At 38.2% G+C, this 24,886-nt stretch overlaps 1 protein-coding gene across 12 annotated transcripts in view; it reads right to left on the bottom strand.

Annotated features, from left to right (window-relative positions):
• SLC10A7 (solute carrier family 10 member 7) overlaps window positions 1-24,886 on the bottom strand; it is a 150,857-nt gene that overhangs the window by 90,188 nt on the left and 35,783 nt on the right. For 7 of the 12 annotated variants that reach the window (XR_012835232.1, XR_012835233.1, XR_012835235.1 and 4 more), the window contains one exon: window positions 10,376-10,414. The exons of 2 other annotated variants lie outside the window; for them this stretch is intronic. Coding sequence is in view for 1 of the 10 variants with exons in the window: in XM_075751254.1 (XP_075607369.1) it covers window positions 10,376-10,414 (39 nt within the window). In the remaining 9 variants the exon portion in view is untranslated. Of the gene's footprint in view, window positions 1-9,447; window positions 9,561-10,375; window positions 10,415-24,886 lie in introns of those variants that run through there. 3 more of the 12 variants (XR_012835237.1, XR_012835238.1, XM_075751257.1) reach the window with 3 other exon arrangements.

Genomic DNA, 24,886 nt, shown 5'->3' on the forward strand with positions numbered 1-24,886 from the left:
GCTCACATATTTGACATTCCATTTTATTAAAAGGTTTGAGTTTTTTTAAAAAACCCTGGCTTTCACATTATTCATGTTATCTAATCCTATGTAATATACTTTTCCTTCAAATACTTACCATTCACTTTCCATACAGTAGTAAAAACGTGGGAAAGAAACTAGACCACAATTAAGCAATAAGGCATGACAAGGTGTGCATTTTCAGGCCATTAGTACATGCCTCAAATGCATCAAGCAGCAGCAGCTGGAATGACTTTTCCACTCGGGTGGGCATCTGTATCATACAAAGGGATATATATGTACAAAGCAATATAGAACAAGCATGCAAAGGAGGTGGACTGAATGCAGCTTTCATCCAGCAGATTTACGTCAGGCAAAAAAGCTGTTCCCAGTCAGGCACGGTCTCAGTCAAGTTCAACACTAGGAGAATAAAGGTATCCAATGAAAGTGTCCAATGTTGAGCGTTCAAGACATTGGTTGAAACCCAGGAGATAATATGAAGCATGGTTTATAAATGTAGAAACAACATTCCATCTTCATATACTAACACGCAAAATTTTCTCTTTGACATGGGGTGGTCACCACCCTATGATACAAGTAAAAACAATTATTTTTATTTGGATGTAAAAAATAGCAAATTTTTAAAGGCTTCACCGTATCAGAGCTCACATACAGTCTTTTCAGGGTGTGAGCCCACTTTGTACAACATACTGAGTTTTTCATAAAGTCAGATGATCATCTAGTCTGACCATCCACCAACTAACAGGGAAAGGACATCACGTAACCATTCTTGCAACAAGCCCTTACACTCAAATTGACCAAGAAGGCACCTTCAGAAAAAATATTTAAGAAAAGGAATTTTGTGATACAATCTTTTTTAGAAAGTAGAAGCAACAAATGAATAATTTACTTATTACTGGAATGAAGGAGAAGGAAAGAAGATGCTGGGAGGTGATTTTGCTCATGTGTCATGCCAGAAAGGTGATAAACTCTATGAGCAAACCTGAGTCTCAAGGCAGGTGAAAGAATTACCTCCAAGATAGTTTACGTTTTGTTAGGGTGGTTTTTTGGTTGGTTGGTTGTTTTTACATAAAGTCAAAACAAAAATTCTATTCCACTGACAAAACAGTGTTAAAAGAAGCCAGATAATGATAGATCATTAATTAAAATATTTCTCCCCCCCTTCACAATAACCGTTATTTCCAAATACGTGCCAGTAAGGATGAAAGCTGTAGATTGTTTTGATACTTTGAAAGTAGCTAAGGAAAAATAATAATGAAGGGAGCCTCTCATCAACGACGCACGTACAGACATACAAAAAAAACCCAACCATGACCTACTGCTGTATCATACTGAAGGGTCATGGTGGTTTCCCAAAATTACCTTTTAAAAAAGGCCAACAATAAATATAAGCAAACACAAATTTCCAAAGGAAGTTCCAGTTTTATGATAACCATGCTTTCCTTGCTAGTTGAGTTAAAGACTGCGAAAGCTTTTGACCTAACCTCTGGCACTTCCATTAAGACAGTATTTGTCACCCTGACAGCAAGGGGAATGGTTTCCAGCCACTCAGCCTATAGTAATAATGATGTCCCTCTTGTTTTTACCCCAAGGGACTGAGGACTGCCGATTCACAGACTGCTGAGTTTTGAACAGGCACTGGTAGGTCAGATAGAGAAGAACCACAGAAAAAAATCCATCCAAATCCAGGCAGAGCTTTAACCTGTTCCGGGCCAAAAATCAAGAAGCTTAATAAATTAATGTCTTTGGAATATTTTTTCTCCCCTGAAGGGTCAACTTAAGGTAAAAGAAGGTTTGCATAGAGTGATACTGGTATCACTGCATAGAGCACTGGTATTGCTGTTTGTAAGGGGATGTGATGAAACACGCATACCGCTTTCTAGAATTCAACTCTTGCTAGCTGCTGAATCCACATATCGGGGACACAGAAGGAGCAAGAGCTCCATGCTCCATTATGGATTACTGCATCCATGTAGGTGACTCCTTAGCATACCAGATTGTATTTTATAACAAACACAGACGTCAGGTCAAACAACTCCTCCTCGCAACAGCACTAGTTCAAAGTGCTAACGAAGCAGAAGACAAGGGTTTAAATACCCCTGCTCCAAACGAAGGGGTGATTTCTCTCCACTCCTCCTCACCCCAACACACACTTTTCTCATGCAGGTGACACAAAGCTGCAGTACAGAAGAAAGATCATTGCTCCATTTCAATCAGAAACAAAAACTTTAGGGAAGAACATTAACAGTAGATTCTAAAGACATTCTTTTGATTTTTTTTTCTTAAAGGGAGGCAGAAAATTATACATTTTGTGCATTTCAAAATCTTTCTGCCCTTAAATCAGGCCAAATGACTACGTGTTTGTGTAAAACCATAGCCCTAGAGGAATGCAGTTTTGCTTCTTCCAGTATTAAAAGATACTATAGAGAGGGCAAAATAACAACCAAATTGTCTTTCATACTGCCTCCCTTCTCAATTTCTCCTTCATGCCTATCTAACATAAAGAACCAATAAATTCAAACATTTGGTTTCCACAGACACAACTAATTATTTGCAAGAATTTTACATCTTTTGTTTTACAAATAAATTGTTCAAAGTTTTGTAGTGTAAATTTTCACATATTTAGACAAAGCATGCAAACATTTCTCCAAGTATTTGTCAGAAACAAATAGAGCAGCTTTTCAATACAACAATCTTTTAAAACTAATCTCAAATAAGTGATATGACATCATCCCATGATACAAACTTCAGTGACTTAACTAGAAGTCAGACATCTTGATCTTACTTTCTAACAGAATTAGTGATATTTCTTCCTGTTAATTTTACTTTCTTTGTCCTGGAGTAAAAAAGACAAGAAACATCACAAACTAGTTCAGGACTTTTTCAATATTATGATCTGCACCCAAGTTCCGTCCTAGTGCAAGTGGTTTTTTTTCCAAGTCCTGACCATTAAAAAAAAAAGTAAGCAGTACTAGAAGAATTAGCTCAAAACAAGTCTATTCTTTTGACAAAAAATGCTGTATTTTCACAGTAAAGAGGGCAATGGTGAATTTTACAAATTATGACATAAGTAATCTTAGACAAGCTGATTTTATGCTAAAACTGTATCAGCACAGATGTGATTTACATACTAATCCAACAAATAGCTTGATTATATAATATTATAACACATACATTTCCCCCTCTAGATGTGCTCCAAATTATAGTTACCAAACATACATATTCTTTTGACTCTGTTATTCGTTAGCATTCATTTAAAATGGAATCAAGCTTTTCTAAATTTCCAGTATTCAATTTCCATTAATAAGAGAGATGACTGTACCATAGTCAGTCTGAGGGCACTTTCACTTCCAGTTTCCCCGCACTATGTGATCAGAAGAAATACGCCAGATCATAAAATTTAAGGTACTCTGAATGCCCAGTTTTAGCTCCTGAAACTTCACTCCTACTTTGCAATTCATAAGTGACAATTGGACTGGAAAAATAAAGCTGCTTGAACTCTCACTCTATCTTTCTGACTTGCAACAAACACCCTGAATTCTGCCTCTGAACTTTCTCCAGCAACTTCCACTTCTGCTGCTTGTTTTACTAACTCAAGAAATGCTACTGCACATACATCCTCAGCTATTTCTTTCCCTGAAAGCTTGTTAATCCATAAAAACAGTAACAATGAGAGAGGGGGTGATTCACTGAAAAATAGAATAAAAAACAGTTCACAGTCTCAAAAACAGTTCACCACGCCAAGAAAAGGCACTAGATGGGGTTGCTGACCAAAAAAGTAGGTGCAAGAAAAAAATCCTACCTACCATTAGCTGTTACATGAGGAAGTGGAAAAAGCAGAATACCCAAATATATTTTTTAAAAGATAGTAGTTAATTATTTTTGGGCCGCAAAGAAAATGCAGAGATACACATTTAATGGTCTACTTATCACTACCTTCACATAAACTTTTTTTGGAAAAAATGGCTGCTTGAGTCCCATAAGACCAAGAGAGATGAATTAAATGCTCAGTAGCAAAAGCTAATGGGAAAACTAAGAAAGCAGTGAGACCAGCTACAGCCCACATAATTTATAAGCATTTGACAGTTAGTTAGTTAGATAGTTCCATTTTTTGTTATTATGTAGATTTCAATGCATTTTCCTCTTAGCTGTTGGAAAAAAAATAAAATATAGGGACTAATCATTGGCCTTCCAGAGGATACTCTTTTCTGAGAAGTTAATAGCACATTTTCTTTCCTCTTGGTTACTGTTACCTATCCTCCTTCTCCCTAACATTTCAAAGATAACCAACAGCAGGGTTATTATTTGTTAACTGGTTCTCAGATAGTCTGCGCTGGTTGGCCATGTAAATCCCTATTGACTGCAGTGGTCTTTTCAAATTGGCTGTCATCAGACAGACCATACATCATCTAAGTGTTATAACACTTAGATTTCCAGAGAAAGGGATTTGGGGAGAGGGAGAGAGAGAGAATACTGGGATGGGTGCAGATGCCTAGCCATCCCTCATAATAATCATCATGGCCTCTTTTCTTAAGGCCACACTAACAGGTCTCTGTCACAGTGAGCTTTGTTACTTCTCCTTGCTTGTGCCAAAATAGTACAAGCTAACTCAAACTTAAGTATTAAATCGAGTGTGCTACACACTGGAAAAGCAAATATGCAATAAGAGTGAAGGCCTACACATTTTAAAATGTTACTTGGCAGATCTGGAAACAGCTGATGATGCCCAAACTTACACTGAGATTTCAGATCAAGCTAGCAGAAATCAAAATGAGGATGTTAAATAACAATGAGAGAAATGAGTACCAGCCACAAAATAAGAGAAAGTTACAGTAAGGCAACATAAGTGGCTCCCAAGATTATTTAAATTCCATGCAAACCAAACTCTTCCTGCCAGATACGTAATATCTGGTCCAAACACTCGCTGCTGCCAAGATCTGCCATTCCCTTCCACTCATGCAAAAACCCATCCTTCAAGGCTGAGGTGGCTTCCCAAGTGGCTGATTAACGAGGAGGACTTGCTCAGGACTTTGAGAACTACCTGAATCAAATTCGCAGCACAGAGAGGCAGCAGCACCACTGTACTGCTCCACAGAGGAAGAGACGACCATGTCCAAGAGTGCGGCGGCACACCATAAAGCAGCTCCACTCTGAAATTAAACAAGACTGAATCCAGAATTCAGCACCTGTTGTGAACAGACTTCCTGGCAAGATTTTCTTGTCAATAGCTAGCACACAGCTAGTAAAAAAGGGAATCCCAGATGACTGTTCTGCCCCTTTTCATATTGCAAAGACACAATTAAGAGGGGAAAAAAAGAGGTATACAAACATTTGCCTGATTTTAGAAAAATATTTACAATGTTTGTGCAAGAAATAATTAAGCCAGATAAGGATATTTATCCTAGAAATAACTAAGATAAAAAAGTGATAATAAAAAACCCCCAAAGTAAACCGAAACCATTCAACATCTATTAAGGTAAAATAAAGTAAATAAATTCAGCCAATCGGTTATTTCCATACGAGTGGATTTCTTTAAATAGTAATGAAATCATTGCTAAAAAATCCATTGTTATTAAAATAAAAAAGTTGGCTCAGCCTACCAAAATTAGATTTGTAAGTTGCTGGTCATTCCCATAATTAAATCTGTGTCACAAATTTGCAAGAAAAATGGACACTATGACTAATGCATTTACTTGCTGCACTAGTGCTGTCAGGCTGTGTAAATCATTATGCCTGCTAAAGCAGAGTAGATAAGAATTCCATACATTTTCATTAACCAGCTAGGCTTTGTATATATGTGAGAAGCTAACTTTCACATTTCCTGCTAGCTTTAGCTTTCATTTAGAAGGCAATGTAAATAAAACACTAGCCTTGATCTGATTAGCCAAGTGGCTGCTCCAAAAATTATTTGGGTTTTTGAACAATATGAACCAGCTCTATCCCCTTAGAAAGACGGTCAGATGAAACAACAAAACCAGACATACTTAATTTGGGAAAAGGAGATTCATGAAATGATGGGCACCTGGAATAGGTTCCTTCCTTCAGACTGGCTTTATGTAGCCTGGACACAGGCCTTATTTCATCCCATAGGTTTCACTAGAGGAAGCAAAGCTAATACCAGACAGCATCATGAGAAGTCTCAACCAACACTTTCATTTTTGGCTGCTTTTTGCTATGTTTTTTCAGGAGCACAACGGTCACCAGAGCAAAGTCCTCTGAATCCTCTCTTTTCCTCTTGATTTCCTGTCACCACAGACCTTCAGATTTCAGTTACAGTTCTTTGTTTAAGGTGAAGCTGATGTCTGTTCCTTTCACACTTACTGTGAAAGGCACCAAGCAATCGGACAACATTCACTCACATCACAAGCTGGATACTCTCATGAGTTTCCAAGCCCACTGTCTCAAGCGGAAAGGAGATTAATGAGAGGTAGAAAGAGATTAGAAAAGGCTGTTTCTAGTCTAGCAGTGCAGAGCATTCTGTGAGGACATGGTCTGCTAGACTTCAGGCCCCCTCCTTCTCCCACGCACGTGACATTATATTATCACTGCATATTGAGTTTAGCTCTTAACCAAGCACATGTTTCCACTTCAGTGCAAGAACAGCTTCAATGACAGGCTATGTCTCAGCGAACTTAAAGCCAAATAGCTGAGCGACCCAGGCAAACACCACGCAACAATCATCAGCGTAGCACGTTTTGTAGTATCCTGCCTACTGCCCTGCGCTTTGGATGTTAACAAGCACTATTTTTCTGTTGCAGCACAACAGAAGCAGAATAGAAATGCTCAGGAAGCATGGTGATGTATACAATGTTAAGAATCTCAGTAGACCTATACTCAACATCCCAATTTTTTTAGCCTTTATGTGCAGACGTATCCCCTCTCCTACAAGTGGAAGCAGCTACCTCAGTGCTTCCTGTCTCAGCAGATCTTGCCATGCCTTTGCATGCTTTACAGTAGCAACCTTGCTGATAACCAACCACCCAGTATTAGTAAAATGCTATCAGATTTTATTAAAACCCCATTAAAAGGAAAAACTGAAATCACTTATGCTCCACAATTATTGTAAACCATACTGTTTAAATGAGGGGAGGAGATAATGATATTAACTACCCAACTCAAAGCAATCCTCTGTGGTATGATTCTAAATATTCTCTTGGCTGAAATTTATGTAAATTGAATTCATCTATCGTTAGTTATACTAATCTAGCTACATAAAAACCACTTTTCTGTAACAATTAGTTCTTTAAAACACTGTGTTTTAATTAGACCTGGGACATTATTAAACTAAGTGTAAATATGTACAATATCATTCCATGCATTGTTTTGCCTGCATATTTAGAGGAATATAGGCTTTGGTGGCATTTAAAAGGAATTACTTTGCAGTTGGTTGGCAGTTTTCATAAATCTCCTTACCAGTGAAAACACCTCCAAATGCTTAATCTAAGCATATTTCTGCTCATCAAGACATATTTGGCATTTCTACATTTTGCGTATCACAACGTGTTCCTTTTCATCTGAATAAGCTCATCTCAGTCTCATTCTAATATTATGCTGAGCCTTTTCCTGCAGACATTTTGTTCCACAGTTTAATTTAACTTCTCAATTTCCTAGTCTTAAAAAAAAAAAAAAAAAAGAGAGAAAAAAAAAGAAAAGAGTTAAAAGCATTGCACATCTTTCAGCCCTTTTAAATCAGCTTGCTTCACACTATCATACACAGACACTGGCCCACAGGGCATAGTCTGAGAAAAGACAACATACTGTCCTCCTGGCTTTGTCAGGGCTACACGCAAGTGCAGCAACCCACCCGTGTGCTACACGTTGTAAGACAAGAAACATAAGAAAAATTGCAGCCTTGCCAACAGTCAGATCCTTCCAAATTATCTGCAGGACATGTATACAGTTATGAGCACAAAGGTATATAACTACATCTAAGCCTATCCACAGACAGCACATCATCAGACACTAATAAGAAAAATGCAAATGTGATTTAGATTCATCATGAATTAAAGATACAGGAAATAGGATCTCCACCTATAGCCAGGCCTGTAAGTTAGCCACCCATATAAACTGATGGATTTCCAAAAACACAGCCAGGACCCTCTATTATCCTCTCAGAAACAGGCCAATTATTTTTGTATTTATGGAACAGTTTTGACTTCAAACAAGTGTGTGTGTATATATATATATGTAAAATGTTTCACCAGTTGTTCACGGAAAACTTACAAAGTAAATGACCACATGCTACTGATATTCAGGAGCCACTCAAAGGCTGTGTAGACCTACAGCCCCGTGAAACTGGTAAACCACTCTGGCTATTTATTACAGTCCCTGGCTTTCTATCACCTCTTTGCATTTTCAGTCCTCAGTTTGATACTATCAACTATATAACTGGAAAAGTTTGTAAGAACAAACCTTTCAGTAGACATATTTGTGATTTATTTTCTGTCACACATACATAGTCCCTACATAATCATGATTTCAAAGTAGGATACAACAATTAGTGTCTAAGTGTTTGTACATATTTGTGACTTAATAGTGGACATTTTCTTTATAATTTTATTTTTAAAAAAATCAGTAATTAGAAAAAAATCAGCTGGTATTGTGGTTTGATTCTAGTTGATCTTTAATATTTTTGAAAAGTCTCTCCTGGGAACTTATTTATTTTTTTTTTAACAAAAATGTTTACCACAATGCTGCTCCAAGATTTCGAAAAAAATATGAAGCGAATAAAAAGTGAAATGAAGTAATTCTATGTAAATGGCACTTTCCAATGATCAGTTCATGGAACTAAGATCAAAACCAAAATCAGGAATATTGTATGAACACACAAACTAGCTCAGCTTCTTTAACTGAGATTTCTTCAAAGAGCTACAATCAGGTTCTAGAAATTAAAATATGTTTTTGTTGCTTTACTGGGAGCTGGCATTGCAGTCAGATGCTCTGGGGCCTAAATTCTTATTTGAAGTCAAAAGACATTCTCCTAATGACAGCTGAACTGAGGCCTTTTGGGTATTCAAGGAAACCTCCTGAACTGAAAGCTAGGGACAGCAGGGAAACTGGAGCTCGTGCCAAGCAACAAGAGAAAATGCCACATGCATACAAGACTTAAAAGTTGCTCTAACACTGGAATTCCAGTTTGGGGCAAAAAGTACCTTCTTCCCATTGGAGTGAAACATGATAGGTGACAAAAAGGAACAAGTATTTGGGAACTGTTATTTTCAAAATCTGAATGGTCATCTATACCCACAAAAACTTACAGCCACCCTCCTAACTTTAAACCTGGTCCCTCATAAAAGCAGTAGCACAATGTATAGCTTCAAAATGCCATGCAACTTTCTCTCTTGGCAGTACAGCTTTACATACTTAAACTCCCAAACTGTAGCTTTTCATAAAACAAATTATGCATAAAAGTGAGTTATTTTGTACTTGCAGTTTTGATTTTAATTTCCTAATTTGAATTCTTTTGTCATTCATTCATTTTATACATCATCATCATCCTCTTTATGGGGACACAAGATTGGAATCTCAAATGCAGACTTCTAAACATGCACAAATTTTAGTAAAGAAGAACAAATCCAATTATTAGCTGCCTAAATAAATAAAACAATCAGTTACAGTAGCTTGCCTACATACAAAGTGATTTGTATTTAATATTCATTTATGTCTCTCTAAACAATGTATCAAGAAATCTATTCTTCCTTTCTTCATAAATGTATTTATTTAGTGTTCTTTACAGTGTCCTTTCTGACTCTTTGTAGACCACCAGGCCCCCAAATACTGTTTTAGCTTTTTACAGAAGTGGTTGTATTTCCAGCTGGATTGATTGCTTTCCCATATCTAGCTATTTTAGTGTGTTCCTCGGAGACATTGAGTGGCTTTACTGACAGTGAAATATGCTAAACAAATGACATGTCACTGAGTAAATTAGCATCTACTCTCTGATCAGCTGGGTCATGTTTTCTTTTCAAAATCCATGGCCTCTTGATAGGAAATAATGAGTATTTGATGGGCCTTATTAGAAAAATCAATATATTGATGCCCACGTCTGAAACATCTGCATAATAATAGATTCTGTTAACCCATTAAGGAGAAAATTAAGATGTGTTTACACATTATTAATTTACCATGAGCAGAGCCAATTTATTCACTACTTTTCTCAAGAGTTTAGCAAAAGGAAAAGAAATCGTAATATCTGTATTTAATGGCATGGTTATATAAATTGAAAGATGATTCAGATTTTTGCCAGCTAAATGGTACAATTCCACCAACACTAATGTGAAAAATACAAACACACCGATAATACTGTTAAAAATAAGACTATTAAAGCACTTGCTATAAATACTGCATTACTTACCAAAAAACTTCCAAAAGCAGAATTAAATATAGCAGCTGCCTGAAGAGAGAAAAAGATAAATATCACCAATGGTAAAATAGCTATATAGTACAAGAACAAAATGTTATTCCCCCGCCCAGCAAGCTATTAGATTCTCCAAATACACACATACACAGAGACCATTAGGCAGTTAGCCACTGCTTAAAAAATTGCCAGTGGCCTCTAACTTATGAAGACTGATAGGTTCTAGTTTATGCATTCATAAATAATGTGCTGAAACGGACAAAAGCAGGAGGAGAAGAAAACCCTTGTCAGTAGACTTAGGAATATCCACAAGAACCAGGAATATAACACAGAAGCTTGGTCTTGCTGCTTTTGCTCTAATTTGCCAGAAACATTTTTATACATTGACCTATTAATTAAAATAAATATAATTTAACTAAAGCATTGCATTTTCATAGACTTTTAACAATTTTTAATGGAATACTAATCAGGCAAAGTAATTTAATCGTTCATCGTAATAAAGTATTGACAAATTCAGATATTTCTGTAGTTTGACCAACAAATTTAAAAGAGGAACAACAACAACAAAAAAAACCAACCAAAAACCCCCACAACAACCCCATACTTCTGAGGCCAAAATGTCTAATCATTACTTTTTACTCCATAGTCTTTTAAAATAAGAAAACAAACAATTTTGATAATGACTTTAGAAGTGTGTGTGCTTACCTAAATATCCAGGAAATATAAGGTAGCGGTATTATTTCTTAACATTAACTCATTAAATTCCAGGAAGTTAAAACTTGAGTCTTGAATAGCTTTCCCCAATTACCAAGAAAGAACAGAAACTCTTGTATGGCAGCCAGGCTGATGATGAAAAGCCACACAGCAAAGGTAAGAGGAAAAGGAGAAGGGAAATCTACCATTTACATGAAGATTTACAGCAGAGTCAAATTAATCACCCTGGACACTTCCAGCCACAGATTAATAACAAGTGGATGCTAGTGAGTTTAGCAAGTTTGAATAAAGTCCAAAATCAGGGTAGGAGCTGTAGCTGAACCTGCCTTCTGCTCCATAAGAGGATGCAATGAAAATGAATGGGTAATGAGATCCTTGGCTCTAGAGAGCTTAGCTTTCTTATTCAAGTTCATAATTAATTCAAAGCTTTGATAATTTCATTAGATTCCTCCTCTGCTGGCCCTATCAATAAAAGATGGCACTGGACCACAGCTCCTCAGCGGCCCAAATACAAAAACAAATGCAGAGTGGGAAACCTTTGCTGACTTGCTTACTAACAGGGACAATGGCATATGGCACTCCATGGTGCGGAGGGAGCATCTGAATAGATACAGCTAAATAAAACATTATAGTTGACAGTTGTAAACTACAGTAACATATTTTAACACCTCTTCCTCATCAGCATTCCTTTTTTGAACATAAAGAGGCACAAGTCCAAGCAGCTCCTCTTGCCAGAGATCACAGCTGAAAGCAAGAGTATTACTTAAAACAATTCTTCAACAAGTGTGAATTAAATCAGGATTTTCTACTTGTATTTGAAGCTGTGCAGCTGATGCTTTCATGTGGCAAGAGACACATGCATTACAGCCATGCACACAAAATTACTGCAAGGGATCAGTTTCAATACAAGAGATGTCCTTGCAGGTATCTTTTGTTAATATAAACCTCTTAAGGTTCCTGTTATCATTATATTAAAAAACCCATTAGGTTTATGAAGTCTCCTGATAAGGTATTTGTTGGACATGCGCCATTCTTTTACACAGACTGATTGTATTGGACCACTTCAATCTGATAAAGATGCAGAAAGGTCCCTTATATTACATCCTGCCTCTGAACCCATGAAGGAGGATCTAGACTTACATTTTTAAGCACACTGAAACATCTCTTCCTTGCAAAACAGTCTTTGCTATACAAAAGAGTGTTAAGATCTGAAAGACAGAAGCATCTGGGTTCCACTTCTGCACCAGAAGGCTGGGAGGAAACTTAATGGTCCCCTCCTCCCCATACAGATTTTGTGTGCAGTGACAGCTACACTTGCTACACTTCTGTCTGCTACAAAGAACCGTAACACTCGCCCTCTTCAGGAAAGCTGGTGAAGTCCACATAAAATGGATAGAGACCATAAAGAGTAGACCTTCCCTCCCTGGCATACTAAACTTACCTCCTTGTCTCAAAACCAACAGGTCCTACCAGAAGTTGGGTTCAGGTCAGGCTCTGCTTATAATGCAGGTGAGCCTGCCAGACCACTAGTGACACAAGAGAAATAACTTCAGTGCTAGACAGCCCTCAACCGTTTTCCTGGTCATTTCAACAATGCACAAAGAACAAAGCAGTAGCTGGCAAGAACCGATACACTTAGAAGGACACTGTGCATCTAGTTTTAGCCACATCAGTGACTACCAATCCTGATTTGAGGATTATCTAGAGACATGACTTCCCCCCCCCCCCCCCCTTAAAATATGCTACAATTCCACTTCCAGGAGAAATTCTGTACCTGGAAAGGTGGTAAAGGAAATACTAGATGGTTCTGGGGACCTATATTTTGGTCATCAACAAACTTCTTCCTTCCTTCCTGATCCACCAGGAAGATTTCTGGGGATTTTTAATGTTCTCAAGCATATAATAGGTACTAAGACAACAATCTTAGACAAGTTTTACACTTCAGGTATTCAACCAGTCATGTGAAAAAGTCATAACTCATGACTGGTCCAGATATACACTAGTTTGCAATTTTTAATTCCCTTTCTCCAAAGTGTCAGAAATCATCCACGGCAGATGATTAAATGCTCATCACAAGCAAAAGAAGAAAAAAAATAAATCAAAAGAGACCACAAATTAAGCTATAATCATTCAGATGATTTGAGTCAGTGAGGGAGGACTTACACATGTTGATTACTCTATTTGCAGTTTTCTTTACAAACACTTCTCCTGCTAAATAAACTTACAAGTAAATTTTTCCCATATCCACAAACCTGAGGCTTATATTTGTGATTCTGGTTCAGCTTAAACAAACTGGTAGTAAACGGATTCAACTGCTCCAATTTGTAATTAAAGGTACCTAGTAGCATGACCCTGTAGAATTTAAACAGTTTGTGCTTCCAACTCCCTTCTATCAAGAGGGATAATATTGCCTACATACCTCACAGGGCATTGTCAAAATTAATTCATTGCTTAAAAAGCACTCTGATATCCTTAGAGGGATGATAGAAATAAACATTAGTGCTGACACATGATACAGCTAGGCTCTTCATTTTTTATTTGAAACATTTATTAGTCACTATTATTCTATAACTTTTTTTAGTGTTTGCTCCTTTTGTCTTCAACAGATACCAGACTATCTGCAGTCAGCTTAAATGAAACAATAAAACATGAAAGCATTTAGATGTCCTTATAATACTCCAAGTTCAGATTTGCATGTGTTTGCAAACCGTTCATTGCACTAACCATTTATATGAGGGGAGAGTTCTCTATAAAATCAATAGTAAGATCTTTTCAAAAGGTAAATGCATAGCCATGTATTGAAAAGCAAGGTTAGACCACATTCAAAGGAGCAGTAGTAAGAACTAGACAAATTATTCAAGTTTACATCAACTCAGAGACAACAAAGACTGAAAGTCACTGCCAGTACTCATAACACGGCTAGTACATAAGAGCACGTACATTTATACTTGAGTTTAAAATAGTGCACACTAGCTCCACTAAACAACAAATTTACTCAATATTAAGCAGGTCCAAGTTCAGTCAACTCAGTATGGCACTGGGTTTGAAGGAAATCTCTCACTGGTCTGCACTTCCAGGGCCTGGAGCGCTTTCAAGTGAGAAGTACCCATCCCACCTCTGAAGGAAACCTATCTGGCAGTACTTGGCAGAAACCTTCCTCTTCCCATACCTGAGCCTAGTGCAAAGCTTCATCCTTTCATCCCCCACCTTATCCTCAAATAGATGTACGGAAAACACTGCTAAGATTCGTGATGATGACAGCAACAATATCCAAGACAGAAGACAGTCCTCATAGCAACAAAGGCTAGTAAAAGACAGAAGAAAAAGAGGCTGTGCACTTCCCCATGAGTGGGTGCCCAAATGCAGCAGCAAGTACATGCAGCATTCAAGTGCATGTGACTGGGCAGCAAATCAAACAAGCATGCTAAGGTTTCAATAGCATTAAATACAGAATACATTCTAAACTCATTTCCTTTTCCTATCAAAGTAAACTACCTTGGAATTTATTAGACTAGGTATCTTTTGAGATTAACATAGCAGGACTACATTAAAGAGAGAGAGGAAAAGACACACTGGCAACATTTGGAACACCTGGGTCAAAAACCATTTTATCATTATTGGCAGGATTTGAACAAAATTATTATGCACAACTCAACTGGCACTACAATTCCCTTTACTGCTGAGTCACAGGGAAACAGTGCCTCATAGCACTTTTTATATGCCGTGTAAAAAAGAGGCTTTTCACCAATATGTATATTTTTTTTAACAGTAAAACATTTGATCCTTGAGCATCATTTGGCAGCCTTTAGGGAGGTCACCTTCCTAACTGTACATAACCCTACGCTTACACAGGACCTGCATCCCCCAGGCACCCCACAGCTGAGAGAGCACATGCTGTGCACACTAGGACACGTCTGGCCCCAGGTTGTCCCCACTCTGTGGAAAGGACATTCCAGGGCCAAGGTGGCAGATACAAAGTAAGGAAACTGAACGGCCTCAAAACGTCTTGGAAGGAAGCGGCCTGGGCATCATACAAAGCTGCTCTGTGTATGCCCACAATTATCTGTGGTTAAAACCTTATTTTCAGACATGCACTAGTGGGATATACAGTACCAGGCATAAGACTAAATATCCTATTCAACATACATGGCACAATGAAGAAGATAAAAAAACCCAGAAGAGCAGAAAAGATCTGGAGAAAGACAAGGACTCTAGCAGTACTACTGCAGGATTATGCAGTAGAGGACAGAGAACACAATGTGGTAGTATAACATTTTACAGTGTCCATGTTATTAATGCAAAATTTAATAGATTGATGTCTCCTATTTGACAGGGAGAAGAAAAAAAATACAAGGCGGGGGGAGACTGAAGTGATGGAAATGATTTGACCAAAGAGGACAGAAAAGGAAATTTTATCTACCCAAAGAGATCAGTGTAGCTCGAGAAGGTGGAGGAAGAAGGCAGGACGTCAGAAGTAGCTTGAATAAGTCGGCAGAGTCCCTTTAAACAACTCCTTCAATCTCCTATTTAAAAATAAAATCTCATGTGAGTGTTACTGCAGCTCATGTCTTAACTGCTGTTTCCATTAATAAGATGTTACAGCTCTGTAGAAAGCTATTTGCCACAGCACTGTTACTGCAAACAGAATATAAATATACCTAATAAGGTTTAATCTGTGTTGCTGTTCATAACTATTCATCTGAGTTCAGACAGGAAAAATATATATATATTTTCAAGTTCCTGGTTTTGAGCACTAAATTGAATCAGGTGTCCTCTTCTCTTAAGAAAATTAAGTTGCTTTTGTGCAAGAGTGTTTTAATGAGAACAGAGCCTGCCGACATTGATAAATGGGAATGACACCAGAGAGAGCATGTAAGCAGGACAATATGTGCATGTTACAGTCTTACAGGCTATTTTTCACTGACTATCCTGAATGACTTCGCTGTTTCTTAAGGGGCCTATTAATCTCAAATTTAGTTATTACACAACGTTTATTTGAACATATATTCTGTGGATGATGACAGTTAATAAAGGAAATCTTTTACAAGCTGTATTTTTACATATTGTTCCAACTGCAGCTCCCAGTCATTCTACTGTATTGATGGAATAACCTAGTTATGATGCGGCTTTAAAAAAGGCACATATATTCAGATTCTTTTCTAAGCATATGGGGACTCTTAAATAACTGTTAAAATGCATATAAAAATCCTGCTACAGCATGGCAAAAATAAAAGAGGTAGTGTTAACTGCTCAACAAAATCTCTGGCTCCATAGTTGCCCCCTCAAAGGCAAAGCACATGCCTTTTTAACACTCCGGCATCATCTCTGAGAAACGAGTAAGGCCTAGATTTGACCCTTGGAGATGAATTCAATATGGAGGGTATATACAACAGAAGTTGTAGTATGCATCTTACACATGAGTTTGGGCCCAAGTGTTATATACATGATAGGGCACCTCAACAGTGATATTTCATTTAAAAAAAAAATCCATAAAAACAAAACTACCCAAACCCAGACGCTGCTAAATTTTTTGTCCAAAGAAATCTTATGAAAATGTGAACTGAAAAGTCACTTAAAAAATACTGAATTACGCTAATTTTTAGTGGAATGGAACTGTACATATAACCTTATCCTCTTAAAAAAACAAAACCAAACCTAAACCCACCAAAAAACCTCTAAACCCATCAACCAAGGAAACCCCAGAACACCAACAGAAAAATCCACCAATATATGGAAGGGATTATGTTTTTATCCACTGCTGTGTTCCCTGTGGCCCAACACAATTCATTGATTGCAAAAAAGGTATCACCTGATCTCCAACCTGCCTCTAGAGCTGTGCTGACAATATGAAAACATTTCTTTACTTCAACAATGTTCAGTAACCATCACTTTTATGGAAATGACGCTGAAAAGGAATGAGAAAATGTAAACAGAATAACCAATACGCTGTTTGTTCACATTTCAGCAGGGGAATATCATTCAGAGAATGATGTCCTCTAAAACACCTTGTTGAGCCCTGGATCCGAAGCTGCCCACACTACAGAGTTGTTCCGGGCTGGCTGAGGTTGCCATCACCCGAGTACAAGTTTGTGCTGCTTCAGCCAGGCTCAGCGTTCTGCCACAAGCAGAGCACAGAAACAAGCTGGGGACTCTGCTGGCAGAGAGTTATTGCCTCCTACCTCCTACTAGCCAAGTTCTTTCTGTTGAAAATCACTCTTTCGCTCCCCCATTTTTGTAGCTCCTCACAACCATCACCGCCTGTTGATAATAATATTTACAAATACAATACCATCCATCAAAAGGACGTCAAAAGGCAGGCTTTTTAGACACACTTATTTAGTGCATTTGGTGCTTTCCATTGAAGGATTTCTCTTTTTCACCAATAGTTTCGGCAATACTGAGACCGAGAAAGAAAACCATCCTGCTTTCTTTCCTTTCATCAGCAATGGTAATTTCTCTCTACTGTGAGCAACTGGCATGACTCAAGGGAGTTCTGGAAGGGCAGCATGGTATTACTCCTTCAGAGGCAGTAGGAGATGAAGACTGAAAACCAGGAGAGTATATACATTAAAGGTTTTTTCCAGAAAGTAAAACCAGAATGTAAACATTTATTAACAGCTCAAATGGCAAACATTAAGCATTCAGATCTCAGGAATGTTTGTGTGTCAGCCTGCAAATTTCCACTGATACTAATATATACATTAGTAAAAGGAAATCCATGTTGAGCAAAGGTTGGAAAGCAACACTGTCCTGTATAGCTGGCTCATTTCAGATTACTCATATAAATGAGCAGAATGAAAACAAAAGCTTTCACCATCAGTATCAGAAAGGTCACATGAAGGAAGCCAGGAGGGAAGAACCTCTGTCATCAGTTGGAATGTCCACCTCCACATTGAAAGAACCAAGACTTGGTCTCCTTGGGTACAGAAGAGATGAGATGCTTCATGAGACATTGCACACAGTGCCTGACTAGCCCAGGCTACCAGCTGTACAATGCTGAGTCGCTTTGTCCGTGGTTTCTTTGCCTTATCCTAAATGCCATGGATCCTCCCATACCAGACACTTATGTGGCTGCGAGCATACAAAACTGGTGCGACACTCACTAGGCTTACCAGGGGAAAAGACCTATCTAGGCTCTATCCAGAAACACAAATGTAGGCAACACACACCTTTTGCAACATCACATCTATCCCTTCAGGATGCCAAGGTAAAGAGAGATTTCCTCCTAACAACTACGGTCCTTCAACAATGAGAAGAGCTGTCACCAGAGACAGCCACCAATACTCTCACCTCGTCCTTGCGTGAGACAGTCCTTGACCAGCCATACTCCCAGCCCAGCAGTATCCTGAAGCTGCAGCTTAACCCTCCTGTCCTCCCCTCAGTTGCAGTACAAAACACAAAATCGCACTCATAAGACACAGTGCCTTCCAATGTTGGTTCCTACGTCACACGCCCCAATGGAGCAGTAACCTCAACATCTACAGTGGACTTTTGAATACTAATGAATGAACAGAGGCAGTTTCTCTTTTTCCCTCCTCTACTTAAAAATTGTAAATGCAAATATTAAGTTTACTACCCAGTGCCAGTGTAAGCATTCAAACAAGCAGTAATTTAAAGCTGACAGATGCATAACAACATGCTTTCTCATACTGAGGACATATGTGCATAAGTAACCACAAACTCCATGCTCTAGCATTTGACCTGCTCCTCCACGAACTTCATGCCGCTCTGCCATGCCACAAAGCTCTGAGTTCCCAGGAAGGCATATAGCCCAATTTTTGTATGTATTTTTCCCCAGATGGAAAGCCCATTTCCATCATTTTCCTAGACATGGGGAAACAGCAAGTAACTTCCCCCTTCTACCTACGTACTGTAAAATATAAGCCTCAGCAGCCATACTTTTGACCTGTGAAACAGATCATGCTACACAATTAGAGGGCAAAAAGGAAAGAATCTACTAACACTTTGGTATGAAAACTACCCACAAACCTTATGCACATCATGTATTTGTTAGTGACTCAATGCTTATTACCTTAGCAGTGAAGACACTAGCTCTCGCACCAGAACAAACAGACTGCTGAACAATGATTTAATAAAGGAGGCTCAGCTGAACAGCAGTATACAAGTAACTCTGCCAACTTGATCTTCTCTTATGGTCAAACACTTCATAACTGTAAGTGACTTTCTCTCTAAAGAAAAAAAAAAAAATTACTGTAGAAGGTATCCTCAAAAGGATACAGAGCAATAACAACCTCCCAAACATACTTTTATTTAAGTTCACATTTTCTGAGATCTTAAGCTGTGATAAAAACACTTAAAGGTCTCGTCCCCTGATTCTCCTGGAGACACATCATCCATAACATGATTAGAGGTCTAGTTAAACAATGCATCCCACAACTCCAAAGAGTATTACTTCCCTGCTGAAGTGAAATGAAAGCACAAGGCCACTTTTTAAAAGGTGCCCTTTGCATTAACTGTAAGGCTGTGCCTGCATCAGGATTTTTCTATAAATATCCCACTGTCATATTGCTTTCTGGGCAGTTAGCAGCAGAACCAGACATTTTAACTGCTATGCCATCCAAACCAGCTCAGAATGGCATTGTTATTAAAGTCGCTGTCACTACTACCTCTGGGAACAGCTTCACTATTAGTAGTGCAATGCCAGGAGATGGGAAATAAAACACTAGCATGAGGAAGGCCACAACATGGAGAGGCTGGCTGAAGTACCAGCTTTGCAAAGTAAGAAGTGGCCCACTGCACGCACCCATGAACCCTGATCTCTGGAGCTCATGTTAGAATCTCGAAGAAGGACAGTTACTTTTTTTTTTTTTTTTAACCTAGTCCAAAGGTTTGTCTTTACTGTAAGCCAGTATTTTATGGTACTGGAAATTCCCTTTTTATGAGCCCAGCCAAAGCTCTGCACGCTGCAGTATTGGGGCAGAGATAGAAAGAGAAGGGAAAGAAAAGAAGTATACTGCAAGGAAGAGACCAGCACTATTGCCACTGCCTGAAGGTAAAAAAGGAACCATCTTGACGCATGCAACTGCATTCTTTTAAATGCTGCTCAGATACTTCTGTCATGCAAATTAACAATTCATATAAGTTACACATTCACACAGTGAAAAAGTACATAAATGTGCATCCCCAAAATTTGCCCAAGGAGTGCAGCAGAGGATCAGCAACAACTGAAGCTCCAAGCTTTTTTTCCTCTGAAAACAAATTAACTACAACATTGGTATTTACCACCACCCTTCCTCTGAAGCATGCCCAAAACATCTTTAAATTCTAATCATTTAGTTGCCTCCATTTTCCAAGAGGACTGCTATACCCTCTAATCCAAAGGGGATGGGGTAGTCTTCATTAAAATGCAAGGATTAATACTCAAAATGCCAATCAAGTGTAGGTCAGGGACTTGATCTCACAACTACTTGGCCAGCAGTAGGAGTACATCATGAACTACAAAAATGCTGAAACTGTTCTTTGGAATTTTCATTCATATATATAACATAGGTATATAACATACACACATAAACATATATAAAATACATAGTGACTCAACTAAATTAACAATACTTTTATTAAGTCCTTGAAGTAATTTATTCTCTAATGGGATGGAATACTATATAACCACTACTTCTCTGAAAAGGTGGAGAGAAAACATTAAAACCTATGAGTTTCATGTACAGAATTCTACTCATGCTCTGTGGAGAGCAGAAGCTCACCAAGAGCTGTGCTGGGCACGAGCCTAAGAAACACACAAGTTTGTTTAACTGCAAAAGGTCACAGACTTGCCATTTGCATTGAACATGCTCTTTGTGGCACCATTCACTGAGCTTCTACAGTTTCCATTTACATCCAGAGTTGACTGAAAACTGGAATAACCAGCATAAGGGAAATTCCAGTATTTAAACATTTGCTTTAAGCTTAGGTTCCCTCCCTCAAGAATCATCACTTTTCATACAGTGATTGGAATTTTCTTTTTTAACCATACCATTTTGATATTTTGCTGCTTCCAGCTGAATTGTTCTAGTGCCTAGTGGAAGATGGCCTCTGTCTTTGTCTCTGCACAAAGCTTTTCAGCTGGTCCACAATGCAGCACTGTTATTAAATTCTTATGGTGCACTGAGAAGGTAAAGCCAGGGAGATCAGTTTATCAAGAGAAATGAAAGCACGGAGCACCTAAGTTACACTGAAAAACGTGAACAACGTCAAAATGATTTGTTTGCAAAACTGAGTCAGGTTAACCTGACCTGAAACAAAATATTTACATACAGATGTTCCTGAAAGTGGAAACATTTCTACAAAGTCTAAATTGTATACACAGGGGAAGAAAAAAAAAGTTCCCAACTCAATATGGTTTGTAGCCCGACTTCTGTATTTCTAAAGCAGTTATTAAAGAACTAGATGCATATACAATATGAAAGAAAAATTAAAATGCAATTTTTGCAAAAAAGTTCTTCAACTGGAAAACATTCCTTTTATAACATGTGTCTATTTTCCAGCATTTTGCTGTTAGGACTGTCTTCTCACCTTACTGATAAACTGTAGAGACACAGCCAACGCATTCTGATTCGCCCACAAAGAACTCCGAGGAGAACTCGATAAAGAAATCAATAATTTTGTGTTAAGTACAAAGGCTCCAAGAGAACACAGATACTGCTACTACCTATTCCATGATAGTTATTCATCATGGGCACCCAATGAGGCAAGGGGGGTGGAAGCAAAATTGTACTCCATCATACCATTTAAGCCCAGAACATTCTATATCTACACAGTCAGACCAAACTACGTTTGCAGAGTAGCAATACACATGAACACAAAACTAAGGAACAGAATTGGGATATGCAAACAAACGTGTGAAGAGTAGAAAAAGTCACCTTATGCACTAGAAGCAATCAGAAATCTCATCTTATGCAAACACCAAGTACCAGCTAAACGTACAAGAAAAGTATCTCACTTATCAAACAACTCTATATCTGACACACTAGCTGCATTTCATAAAAAACAGCTCTCATTTTAAAAAGTTTAATTTAGGTTAACAGCTATTTCTTTGCGTAGTTTGTGATCAGCACTTTGAGGGTAAAACAGACAGATAAGGATGTCAGAAATCACATCTGGCTGGTATTTCAAGTCATGTTTTGCCACTGACAGAAGCTTGATAAAATGTAGAGAAACGTTCTGTACACCAGGCCATAGCATCATCATAGGGGAAAAAAAATAAAATAAAAATCCGTTTATGGAACAGATTTTCATTTCTCACATACATTCATTCTAAAACCGAGTCAATGTTTAGTCAATTCTACTGCAGAAAATACCTCAGAAAAATATCACAAACATAGTCACCATCTCGTCAAATCAAAGTTCAATTTGCTGTAACACCGTAACAAATATATTTCTGTAATCTGTATCTATCTCCTACTCTTGTGGAAGTATCAACAAAATTCAGAGTGATATACTTATCTACGATATATAAAAGAATCATATCACCGCTATAAGCTGTAGTGTAGCAATATAGTGACAGAGCATGAAACAGTAATCAAAGTCCTGAAAAATACACCATTGTCAGCATTGTACACTGATACCCAGTGTATTATAGCGCCTTGGTTTAAAATAAATCAACCTAAGTGCCTGCTTTGGTAAGCACTTTGAATTCACTGTACATCAGCATTAGGGGGGGTAATGCACAAAGAAACAAATCAGGAAACGGGACTTGTAAATAACAATTCAATTAGCAGATTTATATTACTCGCTTCCTAATAAACTTTCTATCCGCACCTACGCGCAAACCCTCCCACAGCCTTCCCCCTTTCATTTACATATCTGTGCAAGCCTGCTCTTTTTTCTTGCGAGCCCCTTTGCCCTTTCAATCATCAAGTATATTACTCCACTGTCAGAGCAAAGCAGTTCCTAACAACAGGGAGCCCAGCTGGGATAGGAAGAGGGCAGCAGGCTCAGGCATTAACATAATAATCCAGCCGCGCTGCCCCAGGCCCCGGGGGCAGGCAGCATATGAGGTAGGCCTCCTGCGCCGCCCCGGTGGAAGCCACCGGATCACCTGCCCATCAACCTGTGGCACATGCCCCGGTGCCCAATTACCTTCCCCACAAAATGCGCGCAGCACAACCATTTTTCCACATCTGCTTAACGTACTTGCTCCTTATTTTCGATTTGAAAGTACCTTGCCGCATCGTTGCCAGCGGACTCGCTCCTCGCCTTTTACCTTCGCAAAGTCTAGGGTTTTTAGCAGGACCTGCTGCTGCTGCCAGCAGGAACCAGACCTTGAAACAAAATCTCAAATACAAAGCACTGCCCTCCAGACGCACCTTTCAGTCCTACCTATCCTCTGGATTTTTCCCTGAAAGAAAGAGCAGGGAAATACAAAAAGGCAGACATACGCCTTTGTTATTTCCGTGCCATACCATCCAAGGAAACCGATTCAGGGTTGGCTTGTTTATTCTTTCTGGGGTTTGCAATGTCGGAGGATTTTCGGCCGCAAAGCTATTTTACAATCTTTGGTACAAGGCCTACCACCACGCAAGATATGGTTACTGATTAAGGAATAGAGCCTATGAGAAGGTATCAGCTGTACAAACATGCATACAGGAAATTTCCAAGAATCACTATATAATGCTGATTTCAGATGCAAGACCCATGAAAACATCCAATTTAAAAAAAGCTTTTAATTGTACTACCCTTCCCAACTAACATTTCTTAATATCTAAGAAATACTCCCGCATTTCAAATGCTTTAGGTAGCAGACTACAACTCAGAATACTAATTTGCATGTCCCCTCTATTGAGCCCTTGAAATAAAGGAAACATTTACATTTATTATGCCATGTATTTCAGCACAGTTCCCTTACAAACTCTTTTATTTACAGTACATATGCTGCTTGTACAGAGTACAAGCTCAGGTACTTAACAAGAAAGAAGAAAAATAAACGCGTGTGCCTTTCTTCATGTTATACAAGACAATCTCAAAGACTACTAGAAAAAAAGCCTTTGGTTCTAATATAACTTTTAATTTCATTAGAAAAATCCTTATTCTCTAATTCCCCTTAACAACAGAAGGCACAACAGAAATGTAATACAGTCTTATTAAAATCATGTTTTGCAGACTGTGCGAAGCCAGATATACTTGATCACTCATGAAGCAAAATTTCCTTAGCCTCATTAATTTTCATTTATCTAGCCATCTCAAAGAAGGAAATATTCAGAAACAATTTCTTATTTTATTTTAAATGCTTGGTTGTCATATTATCAGTACAAAGAAGCGTAATGCATAGTAATCTATGTCACAATAGTCTGTCAGAGAAAGACCATGTAAAATAATACTAGCTATATCATTTAAATATTATAGAAAGCAACCATGACAGAAGTTCTACCTATTACTATTCCTTGACTCCATAATGGTAACAAAACCTATACATTATGAAAATTATGACACACTGAAAAAAAAATTTGCTAACAAGCAATTAATTTTCACAGTGTAGACATGCTCTTCTGCCACCACAGTCATGATAACTTGTTAGCAGCATGCCTCCCTGAAGTAGGAAGGGGGCCACAGTTAAAAATAGCCCTTCACGTTGTATTTATTCTAGGTCACAAGGGCCACCAATAAAACATTAGGATAATCTAGGCATTTGCAAAATATTTTAATATAGTGAAACGTCTTGTTACACAGCAACAAGCTTATATATATACTATGACTTGACTTAGACTTTAGAACCTACCATTTAGAGAGGAAAAGCTTTGTCAGCTATCTCATGATCGTTCCAACCATCTCCTTTGCCCA

The sequence above is a fragment of the Balearica regulorum genome, chromosome 4 (genome assembly GCF_011004875.1).
Source record: "Balearica regulorum gibbericeps isolate bBalReg1 chromosome 4, bBalReg1.pri, whole genome shotgun sequence".
Classification (NCBI taxonomy): domain Eukaryota; kingdom Metazoa; phylum Chordata; class Aves; order Gruiformes; family Gruidae; genus Balearica; species Balearica regulorum.